Genomic DNA, 12,299 nt, shown 5'->3' on the forward strand with positions numbered 1-12,299 from the left:
TTGAGGAAATGGCGGACGCGTATGAGCCTCCGGACGATGCTCATCGCAGATTCGTACAGCGGCAACGGGCGCCGGAAGAATCGCCAGTGGCATTCCGAGGCGCCGTTCTAGAGCTAGCTATGGCTGCGTATCCTGAAACGGAGCCTGATTTGTTGGAACCCCTCATATTGGGCAAGATGCTGGAGTTATCTAGGGACTTGGGGATTCCCAAGCCGGTGTGTGGCCATGAGAAGTTGACGTCCCGTGTTGCGGCTAGGTGCTTGGATGCCCAATTTAACCTTCGACGGTGGAAACAGGTGTCGGCTTGGATGGGGGGCCCCATCGTCGAAGGCGGTGCTACAGGGTGGGACCCCAAGAAGGCTGTCTACGTTCCTGACGACAGGGGTCCGCAGGAGTTGACGGCCGCGTCCGCCCAGTGGCCTGCTCGAGGGGGAGCAGGGGTGCGCTCCGGGCCGCCGACGCGGGAGCGTCGGGACAGAGGGGGTGCTGCGCGCCGAAACGACTTGGAGTGTTTCCGCTGCGGCCGTAAGGGCCACTTCGCCAGGGATTGTTGGGCTCGCATCCCGGGGCCGCCCCAGCAGGAGGCCTCTGCCACGGACATGACGTGAAAGGACCATCCAGGACAGGCAAGTCGGTGCGCATCAGACACCCGGCAAGGCCTGTCACCTCATGCATCACCATCGCCGTGGGGTCCGTGTGTCATTAACAACGGGGGGCCGCCGATTGACCCATGTCGCTCGCTGACGCAGTGGCGGAAATTGGCACAGAGGGTGGTTGCGGCCGCTACTGGGTCGTCCACTGTGCCTGGTTCTATTCAGGGGGTCGAGGTGCGCATTTTGGTGGACTCAGGTGCGTCCGCGACCATTATCTCAGACGTCATTTTTCATCTCTTAGGCATTCTGCCGGGAAGGGTGCGACCCGTTTATGACTCTTGCATAGCGGCGAACGGGGGAAGTATGGGCATTGTGGGCCAGGTGGACGCCAACATATCGATCGGGGGGGTGTCGGCTTCAGGGACCGTGTTGATTTCCAGGTCCCTCGCGGTGCCCTGTTTGTTGGGGATCGATTCCCTGGCAAAAATGCCCATTCAAATAAGGGTGAATCAAAATTGCATTGAATTGGAAGGGGGTCGGAAAATTTCGTTCTTGCCGTCGCCCTGGGGCCAGTCTTCCCCTGTCTGCCAGGTGCAGGCGCTGTCCGAGGTATCTGTTGATATTCCACCTGGTTCGCAGATGCTTATTCCGTTGAGGTATCGGAAACCAGTGCCTGGCATTGAGGGAGCGGTGGGTGTTTTGTTATCGCCGTCCATGGCTATAACGGCCGGCTCGGCGCTGGTCGGGGCACAGACGATTGTCCGGCCGGGTCAGCCTCCGTTTTTACAAGTGCTGAATGGGAGTGCGGATAATGTTAGCGTACCAGCCGGAACGGTTTTGGCTCACGCCACGACTGCTTTCACAGCCCATGACGACCGGGGCCGCCGGGACCTGGTAGGGGGGGTTTCGGGCCCCACGGAGCAGGATGATCGCTGGGTTGCCGAGTTGTGCGGGGAAAATTCATCCCTAACTGGGGAACAACGGTCCGCGCTTCGCGCGCTGTTGCTAAGCTATTCCGACGTTTTCAGCTCGGATGATTTTGACTTGGGACGCACCTCCTTGCTTTCCCACCACATTAATACAGGGGATGCTGCTCTGATTTGGATGAACCCGCATCGGTTGAGCCCGACGGAGCGGGATCATGTTCGCGGCGCAGTGGAGGACATGCTGGCTGCTGACATAATTTCCCCGTCTAACAGTCCGTGGGGCGCGCCGGTGGTCCTTGTGAAGAAAAAGGATGGGAAATTGCGGTTTTTTGTCGATTTTCGCAAGTTAAACAAAGTGTCCGTGGCAAACGCGTACCCCCTGCCGCGTATGGATGATTCCCTCAATGCCTTGTCAGGGGCGAAATTTTTTTCTACGCTTGATCTTGATCTCTCCTCGGGATTCTGGCAGCTTCCCCTGGATGAGTCCTCGAGGGAAAAGACGGCTTTTTGTACGCCGCAGGGCTTATTTCAGTTTAATTGTCTTCCTATGGGCTTGAATGCTGCCCCCACCACTTTTCAGCAGTTGATGGAGCTGGTGTTAACAGGTCTGCAGTGGGAGACATGTTTGATATATTTAGACGATGTTATCGTCTTTAGCCGCACGTTTGATGAACATCTACAGAGATTGGAAACGGTGTTTGCTAGGATGCGCTCCGCCAATTTGAAATTTAAACCCAAAAAGTGTCACCTACTGCAACGATCCGTGCGCTATTTGGGACACATAGTCAGTGCGGACGGGGTGGCCACGGACCCAGAGAAGACGGCGTGCGTTCGCAGCTGGCCAACCCCAGCCTCGGTAGGGGACGTACGTCACTTCCTTGGGTTCGCTTCATATTATCGCAGGTTCGTTCCGAACTTTGCTACGATCGCTAGGCCCCTGCACCTCCTTACGGGGAAGGGCCGGAGGTTCAGTTGGGGCCCGCCGGAGGAAGCGGCATTTGAAGGCCTACGCGATTGTTTGGCGATGGCGCCGACATTGGACTATCCGGATTTTGATCGCCCTTTTATTCTGGATACGGACGCTAGTGACACTAGGATCGGGGCCGTTCTGTCACAGTCCAAGGGCGGCGTGGAACGCGTGCTAGCCTACGGTAGCCTCGTGCTGTCGCCGGCAGAGACCCGCTACTGCGTTACTCGCCGCAAACTATTGGCTATTGTCTACTTTCTCCCCCAATATCGCCCGTATCTATACGGCCGGTCGTTTATTGTTCGCACGGACCATGCGGCTTGGCAATATGCCCTGAGAGTTGACGAACCATCTGGCCAACTGGCACGATGGTTGGAAACCCTGCAGGAATTTTCCTTCGAAATTCAGTACCGGAAGGGGTCGCGTCATGCGAACGCGGACGCGCTCTCCAGGTTGCCGCAGGGGTCCCCTTGCGCTTGCTCTTCGGGTACGAATAGGTGTACGCCGGTTCAGCAACCCCCTCGGCCTGTTGTGTCAGCTGTCGAGGTGCCCGAGGCTCCCGTATGCCCGGGACCGGCCGATGGGGTTCTGAACCTGCCGCGCTTGGTATGGATTCGCGAGCAGTTGCTTGATGACTGTGTGGGGGCCTTACGGAGTCGGGCTGCGAAGGGAACGGGGGGACTGCTGTCCGGTGGGACGCCGGGGGCCGCTCTCCGGGATGGGTTGCTGATGTGGAGGGAGGGGTTGCACAATCGCTGGCGTCTGGTAGTACCGTCGTCGTTACGGTACGAATTGATTCGGACTGCGACACTATTACATCTCGGGGTGCAGAAAACCTTGTTGACGTTGCAGCGAGACTACTTCTGGCACGGCATGAGAACGGATGTTGTCGGACACATTCGGGCGTGTCCCGAGTGTGCCCGGCGGAAGCCGCCTAAAAACCCATATGTGCCGCCAGTGCAGTCTATACAGGTGTCTCGGATTAACGAGTTGGTGGCGTTTTATATTTTGGGACCCTTCCCGCCATCCGCTAGGGGCAATACATTTTTGCTGGTCGGGGTGGAATATCTTTCCTGTTGGCCGATGGCTTGGCCCTTACCCGACCAGTCGACGGCGTCTAACACGGACGCCTTCCTGTTTGGATATGTAATGGACAAAGGGGCGCCGGAAAGGCTGCTCACGGATCAAGGGCGAAATTTTTCTTCTAAATTGTTGGCGGAAGTGTGCGCTGCTCTGGGAACCAAGAAGGTTCGTATGTCTCCCTACCACCCGCAGACGGATGGCATGGTGGAACGGCTTAATCGGACGCTGTCGGACATGCTATGTCACACGGTTAACGAGAAACAAGCTGATTGGGATTTGCATATCCCTGGGGTACTCTCCGCGTGTCAGATGACGCCTCATGCGTCGACAGGGTATTCTCCATTTTTTCTAATGTACGGCCGCGAGAATGTGCCGCCGGTGGACGTACAGCTGGGTACGGGGGCGAAGGGTCCTGTTAAGCCTCTCCCCGAGTACATTCAAGACACTGTTCGACGCGTCACCGAGGCACGGGAGGGGGCCCGATTGGCTACTGCCAAGACCCAGGCCCGGAACGAACGTTGCGCTCGGCGCTCGAATGGGAAATGCCCCTGGCGAGTGGGGGACATGGCCTGGCTGCACTGCCCGCAAGTGCGGGCGGGGACCTCCCCTAAGCTGCACAAACCATGGCAGGGGCCGGTTAAGTTTATTGAGGTTCCTAACCCGCAGTCCGCGCGTGTTCGGTTCGGATCGCGGCGCTGGTACGTCCATACGTCTCGGTTGAAACCCTATGTGGCCCCGCTGAAGGATGCGTCATCTCCTGATGTTGCCTTGCCGGTGTCTGTTGCATCCGACGCACCTCTGCCTTTGCCTGTTGACCCTGCAAGCGCGCCTGTCGTGCCTTCTACAGACGAACCGGCCGTGACACAGGCGGATCCAGCGAATCCTGCTCTGGGTGGGCCTACTACGGCGATGGGGACACTTGACCCCGCTGCCCCTCCAATCCCACCACAGACACGGTTGCGGGAGACCCCGGACTCGGGTCTCTTTGGGGAATGGGACCTTGGCGTTGACGGGCCTCCAACAGCGGCGGGCGGTTCTAATCCCGTCACTCTTAAAACCCCGTCGCGTTCTCGGTCTGTGGGGGGGCCGCCGCCCGTTCGGGACGGGCCGGCGACCCGCACGCGTTCCAAATCCCATTCCTTTCGTTGATTGTTGTTCTTGTTCTTTGTTGTTCTTTGTTATCGTCTTGTTATAATCTCCGTTGTCCGGTGATGCCCGATGGTTGAAAGTTGCTCGCATTATTTTGTTCTGTTGCAGCCGGGGACGGCTGGGTTTTTCATCAGGGGGGGGGGGGGGTCGTGTAATGCGAGCAAGGATTGAGGGGGGCGGAGTCTGGGTCACGTGAGGAGAGGGAGGAGTTAGGGTCACGTGGGGGAGAGGATTCAGGGAGAGAACCGGAAGGGGATCGGGGAGTTAAGACGGAGTGAAAACGGGAGGAGGCCACGCTGGGCAGTACTGGGAGGGTGGCGCGATCGCCACGTGTTGGGAGACCTCGGCACCGTCGGCCATCGGTGTCCGGGCGCAGGGGGCTAGTGGGCTGTGGAAGGCTGGCTGCAGAGCGGAGCAGCAGTGTGGCTGCAGAGCGGAGCAGCAGTGTGGCTGCAGAGCGGAGCAGCAGTGTGGCTGCAGAGCGGAGCAGCAGTGTGGCTACAGAGCGGAGCAGCAGGGTGGCTGCAGGCCGGAGCAGCAGTGTGGCTGCGGAGAGCTCGACGGAGGAGACGTGGGCCTGAGCGAGGACGCCGTGGGAGCGAGCTTTACACGAACCCAAATAAAGGACAACGGAGATCGACACTGTGGAAGAGTCCTTTATTACACAGGTAACAAGCTGAGATTAGGAGCACTCCCTTTAAGAGTGTGCTCCTAATCTCAGCTCGTTACCTGTATACAAGACACCTGGGAGCCACAAATCTTTCTGATTGAGAGGGGGTCAAATACTTATTTCCCTCATTAAATGCAAATCAATTTATAACATTTTTGACATGTGTTTTTCTGGATTTTGTTGTTGTTATTCTGTCTCTCACTGTTCAAATAAACCTACCATTAAAATTATAGACTGATCATTTCTTTGTCAGCGGGCAAACGTACAAAATCAGAAGGGGATCAAATACTTTTTTCCCTCACTGTACATGTTTGTTGCTCAAGGGAATTAATAAAATAAAATAAATTAAACATAATAAAATTATTTTTATTACTTTATTATTTCCCTTCTACGTGACTTTACCGAAAGAACCAAGAAGATGAATCCCTGCAGTCACGAAAGCTTTAAATCGAAATTTAAACATAGGCACTTACATGCACATGCAAAAAGGTCCACATACAAACGCATAGATGAACAAACGCTAACACATATAGTAGACTTTCACACAAAACAAACATCACATTTTAATCCAATAAACATAAACAGCGATTGCCATTTGCGAGCTGCTATTAAAGTGGGCATGCCTTTAATAGCTCCTCACAAACTGTCTCCACAAATATGCTGATAACCCACCACCAGCCCTCACGATCCCCCACTCTCTGTCCACAATCCCCTCCCTCCCTGGCTCCCTCCCTGCCTGACTCCCTCCCTCCCCCGCTCACCATCTCTTCTTTCCCGGTAGACTGGATCGGTGCTCACTCACGTTCAAGTCGGGTTCTTCTCTCAGTGTTATCCTCAAGGCCAACACAGGAATGAAGTGGCTCGAGTAAGCTCTGCTGCTCGTTTCTCACACGCGCTTTGTGTGTGCACACTGTGCATATAATTGGTGCAACACGTTGTGATGTAACATTTAAACATCAGCACAGCAATATTAATTTCTATGTTACAAGTATGAACAATATTATAGACAATGATCACGTCATTAAGAATGCACATCCCGGAACTGAATCAAAATTGTCCGGATAGGCTAAAGGGAAACTCTGTGGGTGCTTGAGGGCAGGGAATCAAAGTTGAGAGAGTTATTTTGTAATTCTGTCAAGAACAGGGATACATTTAATTTACTAAACTTGATGAGCATAGACATTCACAATATCCTACACTTGATTACCACAGTTAGCACACATTTACTAGACATGATTGGCATAGATATCTCACATTTTCTACATTGTATTCGCAAATGTATACAAATTATTACACTTGATTAGCACAGATATCTGTAATTTCCTACACTTTGTAAGCATGGAGAGCTTATACTTCCTGCACTTTGTTAACATAGAGATTGCATACTTTCTCTACACTTTATTAATTTAGAGATCTCCCATGCCCTACAGTTGATTGGCACAACGAATGCTGCAAACTACCTTGCGCAGCTTGATGCACATGTGAACAGTTTTCTACTGAGATGTTTTTGGGTAAAAAGTTTTTTGCATAATGTGTTATTTATTTTTGGGAGGCTTCTGACTTACCCTCAATTCCTGCTTACCAGAGTCAAACTTCAGGAGGTTTCACCATCACCCTTATGTAATATTAAAGCAGTCTGTAAATTCACAACATGTTGATCGCAGAAGCATTTATTTTATTCGTGTAAAAAAAGTCCATGTATTCTTGGATGCAAAATAACTTCACATTGTATTCATACAAACGCAAACCCTTCCAGATTATAATGGTACAGTGCCATATAAGATTACAAATGATTGTGAGGATCGTGATACCTTTGATGGTCACCTGTTATATATCAAATGCATAACAATTGCATAAACAGGTAGCAGCTAGCTCATGAACGTGTGTGGGCGGGTCATGTCCACCAGGATTTTGAATGTCCACTCACCGCATGTTTGACCCCGCGGTTCACGTGGAGGCTCAGGGGCTGTCCCTTTCTCCCGTCCACGTGGGTTTAGGCTGAGTGACAACAAGATTACAGACCGTGGCCTTCAACTTTTGGTGGATGGGATGGTTGGACGAGAATGGAGCTTGGAGCAATTAGAGTGAGTCATGTCCTGATGCAAAACACCCGCACACAAACCACATATATGTTTTTGCGCATAATACAATTTGCACTTGCATACATATGTAATGTAGTGACTTGTCGGGAGACGACCTTACGGGTAGCACACTCTTTTATTAACACCAACTTATATTACACGGGTGGTTAACTGCAGCCTAACCCACGGGGTTCCCCTGGCTACACCCACACGGGCTCTTACGCCCCATAGCTTCTCGGAACCCACCCGACTGGGGTGTCCGTCTCGACTCTGGGTCCCACAGCCTCGTCCCACATGGACGTCAGACCACGGGTCCCACAGTCTCGCCTCCGAGCCACACAGGGTCCCGGCCCTTACAAGGACAGCGGGACTAGGGGTCTCAGGGCCCTACTTCTTCAACTCCGTCTTCAATCTTCAACTGGTTAACAACAACCCCGAGTGCTCCCGCGCGTCCCCCTTTATAGTCCCTCCTGCGGACGTCGCTGAGAGCACCCACCCCAGTTGACCAATCACTGCGCGCTGCCCACGATCCTATTTCCCACCTTGTGTCAGCGCGCACAACCACGCACCCCGCGCCGCCCCGTGATCTCTCACTGTCGGCGCGCGTCAACACCACCACTACATCACCCCCTACCACATAGCTCGCAGCCGACCCGGCTGCTATAAAAAAAATTGTATTACCCCCCCCCCCCCGTGTGTGCCCCGTAACACAAGCAACAATCACAACAACACAACACAACAAGAACTCCGCCATCCGCAAGAATCAGAACATGCCACCGTGACAACAAGAACAATATGTACAATATGTACAACCCGGCGAGCGGAAACAATAAATGTGTATGAAAAAAAAAATTACTCGTGCAGCGTCCCTTCATTTCCGAGCGCCCCTTGAACGGGACATTATACCGGGCAGAAGGGGAACGCGGCGGCGAGCTGCAATCTCGGGCCCTCCCCTCTTTCTTTTTTTTTCATGAAAAGTGTCGTGTCTTAGCACGAGTCCGCCTGGCCGGTCCGTCGTATGGCACCAGACGCGGTTGACCGTCCGGTGGTGCCGGCAGTCCAGGAAGGCACGGGGCAGGCATCGGAGATCCGCGCGTGCCTCGGGGTTCCGATTCACGACGGTCAACAGCCGTCAGGTCCGAGACACCTGGGAGTGGGTCAGGTGGAGACACGTGAGGATCAGACTGCGACACATCCCTCCCCGAGTCGACGGCCCCATCACACGCTCGGTCGTTACGGCACAAAGGGAGGTCATGCGGTGCCGCGAAGGGTTTCAGCCGGGAGGGGTGTACGTACCAACGGCGTTTTTCCCATTTAATCTGGATACTCTGGGGTCGTGCAATACGCACGATTTCCACCGGTCCCCTCCATGGTCTCAACAATTTAGGGGACGTAGCCAACGGTGCATGTGGGCAGTGCAGCCAGGCCTTATCGCCTGGTTTCCAATCGTGCGTATACACCTTTCGTGCATGCAATCTTTCGTTAGCGATCTGGCGAGACCTTGAATTCAACCTCGCAGCCTCTCGCGCTTCAGCCAGTTTGGCGATATTAAATTTGATGTGGTCGGCCAATTTAGATTTCGCACGTGGCTGGGAAATCCCCAGTTGGACATCCATGGCCGGATCGGCCTCCCGCCCATACATGAGAAAAAATGGGGAAAACCCCGTCGCCGCATGGGGGGCCATTCGATAGGCCGCGAGTACCCCAGGTACCTGTAAGTTGCAATCAACCTGATCGTTGCAGACCTGTTGGCACAGCATAGAAGTAATCGTTCTGTTTAGACGTTCAACCATTCCATCAGTCTGCGGGTGGTACGGGGAGGTACGCACTTTCTTCGTACCCAACAGGTCGCACACCTCGCGCAACAAAACGCTCGAAAAATTATTTCCTTGGTCCGTCAGCAAGCGTTCGGGGGCGCCTTTGTCCAAAACATAGCCCTGGACAAAGGCGTCCGCCACTGCCGCAGCCGACTGGTTGGCGAGTGGCCACGCCATGGGCCATCGGGTGAAATATTCTACGCCAACCAGCAGGTACTTGTTACCCCTAGGTGTAGCGGGAAAGGGCCCCAAGATATCGAGCGCAACCAGTTCGTTCGTGCGCGAAACCTGAATGGATTGTAGTGGTGGATTAGCCGCTATTTGTGGCGGTTTTCTTTGAGCGCACCCCACACATCCCTTGAGGATGTTTGCCATGTCGCTCCCCATACCCGGCCAATAATAGTCCCGTTGGAGTAGGGCGAGCGTTTTATGAAATCCCAAATGCATGAGTCGTTCGTGAGCACCCAGAACGACCCTACCCCGCATAGCAGATAGCACAACGAGCATATGACGCCGGGACATATTGTCCCACTTCATCAGGAGGCCCTGTCTGACCACCCAGGAACCGACCCGCGTCTCCCCCCCCCCCCCCCGGGAGCCTCTGCCTTCCGACGCAGCGTGAGTAGGGAACTGTCGGCCATTTGGAGACGGCCCCACTCGATAAGAGGCAACGCGAGTAACGAGTCCCCGCCCGTGGGAGCGGCGGGCGCGTCGACCCCCGAAGCGTCAGTGGCGGTGAGCAAAACTTCCGCGGGGATGGTGACAGGGGGTTTACACCGCGCCGATCCCAGAAGACATGCGCATTCCGAGCGAGGCGACAACCGCGACAAGGCATCCGCATTCGAGTGCCGCAATCCCTTACGGTAAATCGTCGTGAATTGGTAGTCTTGGAGGACCTCCAGCCATCGGGACAATTGGCCGGAGGGTTGCGCCACCCGCATTGCGTATTGGAGAGCCGCGTGGTCCGTACGAACAGTAAAATGACGGCCGTAGAGATACGGCCTGAATTGCTGTATAAAAAAAACGATTGCTAGCAATTCACGACGTGTCACAGTAACGTTGTTCCGCAGGTGACAAAACTCTGCTACCATAGGCGACCACCCGTTCGACCCCCCCGACCACCTGTGAGAGCACTCCCCCGATACCCGTGTTACTGGCATCCGTGTCAAGCAGGAACGGTTGCGTGAATCGGGGTAACACAAGGGAGGAGCCCGCACCAAGGCGTCCCGAAGGGAGCAGAACGCAGCCTCCTCTTCCGGCCCCCAGTGAAACCTTACCCCTTTAGCCGTCAAAGCGTGTAGGGGCCTGGCTATGGTGGCAAAATGTTCGACAAAACGGCGGTAGTAGGAGGCGAATCCTATGAAGCTGCGGACTTCAGTGTCTGAGGTTGGCGTTGGCCATGAGCTGACGCAGTGCGTCTTAGCAGGCTCTGTAGAGATCCCTGAACGGCCAACGATATGCCCCAAGTACCTGACCGATTCCCGAAGCAGGTGACATTTAGCCGGTTTAAATTTTAATTTAGCGGAACGCATCCTGAGGAACACCCCTCTCAATCGCTGGAGGTGCTCCTCAAAAGTCCGGCTGAAAACGATGATATCATCGAGGTAAATCAAACAGGTGTCCCATTGGAGTCCTGACAAAACCAATTCCATGAGCCTCTGGAACGTGGTGGGAGCGGAATGTTAGCCCATGGGCAATCGATTGAATTCAAATAGGCCTCCTGGTGTCCGGAAGGCGGTCTTTGGTTTCGATTCCTCATCGAGGGGCAATTGCCAAAATCCTGAAAGCAGGTCAAGCGTCGAAAAAAACTGTGCTCCCGCCAAGGCATCCAGCGACTCATCCATCCTGGGGAGTGGATACGCGTCGACCATCGAGATTTTATTTAGGCGGCGGAAATCCACACAAAACCGCAAGGACCCGTCCTGTTTTTTAACAAGGACGATGGGAGCACCCCACGGACTGGAAGAGGGCGAAATGATGTCGGCAGCCAACATGTCATTAACAATGGTAGGTTTTTACCCTTTTAACTGGTACAAAACTGACACCTTTATTCCTTCCCCTCCTTGTACCAGTTAAAAGGGTAAAAACCTACCATTATATTTTGCCACTGGTAAAAGAGATCTCATAGTATGTCATTAACAGCCGACTGCACATGCTCCTTCTCGGCTGGGCTGAGCCGGAAGGGATTCTGCCGAATAGGGGCCGCGTCACCCGTCGCTATGTGGTGGCGCAACAGGTCCGTGCAGCCAATATCGTACTTGTGTCTGCTAAACACGTCAGCGAATTCGAGTAGCAGGCTCCTCAACGCTCCCAACTGCACACTAGACAAGTTACTAGACCCAGCACACAACGAGTCCAACCATTCTGTCCCTTCCTCCAATGGAGGATGCGTATCGAGGCTAGAATCCGCATGTGCAACGAGCTGTTCAGACGGGTAGCGGCGCCGCGTGAGCCAGCACCGTGCCTTGTGTAATTACAGCTGGCCGCGACCCCGTATTCAGAACCATAACGAACGGATCCCTGTCCGCCCGCACCATGGTCTGAGCTACCGCTAAGTCGAGGCCCCCAACAGCTCTGTTTGACGGCCCCAACAGAACACCTTGTTCCGCCGCATCCACCCCGAGGGGTTTTCGGAATCGAAGGGGTACCAACATTTGCGATCCCGGGGGCACCCACACAGTCTGAGTTGCCAGCGCCTGAACCGTTGCACAAACCGTGCGTATTTTGGTAGGACTCGTTAAAAATGCAACCCGCCAACCCGATGGAAGCTCAATGCAGGCCTGATCGACGAGAATGTTAATGGGCATTTTAGCCAGAAAGTCCGTACCCAGTAAACAAGGAACTGCCAGAGATGATGACACAAAAATAGGGCCCGCCAATTTGATATCGCCAATACAAATAGTCGCCCGAATCTGTCCGATGATTCCCAAAGAACCCCCATTCGCCGCGTAAAACGGTACATCCACCGGAAGAAGGGGTCGACATTGGACGGGGAGGATGTTATAAATAAGGT

The 12,299-nt window shown here is 54.2% G+C and overlaps 1 protein-coding gene across 12 annotated transcripts in view; it reads left to right on the forward strand.

Moving 5' to 3' along the window:
• The window catches only part of LOC144737355 (NACHT, LRR and PYD domains-containing protein 3-like), a 126,414-nt gene that overhangs the window by 87,129 nt on the left and 26,986 nt on the right, over positions 1 to 12,299 (forward strand). For 10 of the 12 annotated variants that reach the window (XM_078620014.1, XM_078620019.1, XM_078620018.1 and 7 more), the window contains 2 exons: positions 6,170 to 6,253; positions 7,386 to 7,472. In XM_078620014.1, the coding sequence (XP_078476140.1) occupies positions 6,170 to 6,253; positions 7,386 to 7,472 (171 nt within the window). The remainder of the gene's footprint in view (positions 1 to 6,169; positions 6,254 to 7,385; positions 7,473 to 12,299) is intronic. The other 2 variants (XM_078620020.1, XM_078620024.1) reach the window with 1 other exon arrangement.

The sequence above is a fragment of the Lampetra planeri genome, chromosome 68 (assembly GCF_965212315.1).
Source record: "Lampetra planeri chromosome 68, kcLamPlan1.2.h2, whole genome shotgun sequence".
NCBI lineage: Eukaryota > Metazoa > Chordata > Hyperoartia > Petromyzontiformes > Petromyzontidae > Lampetra > Lampetra planeri.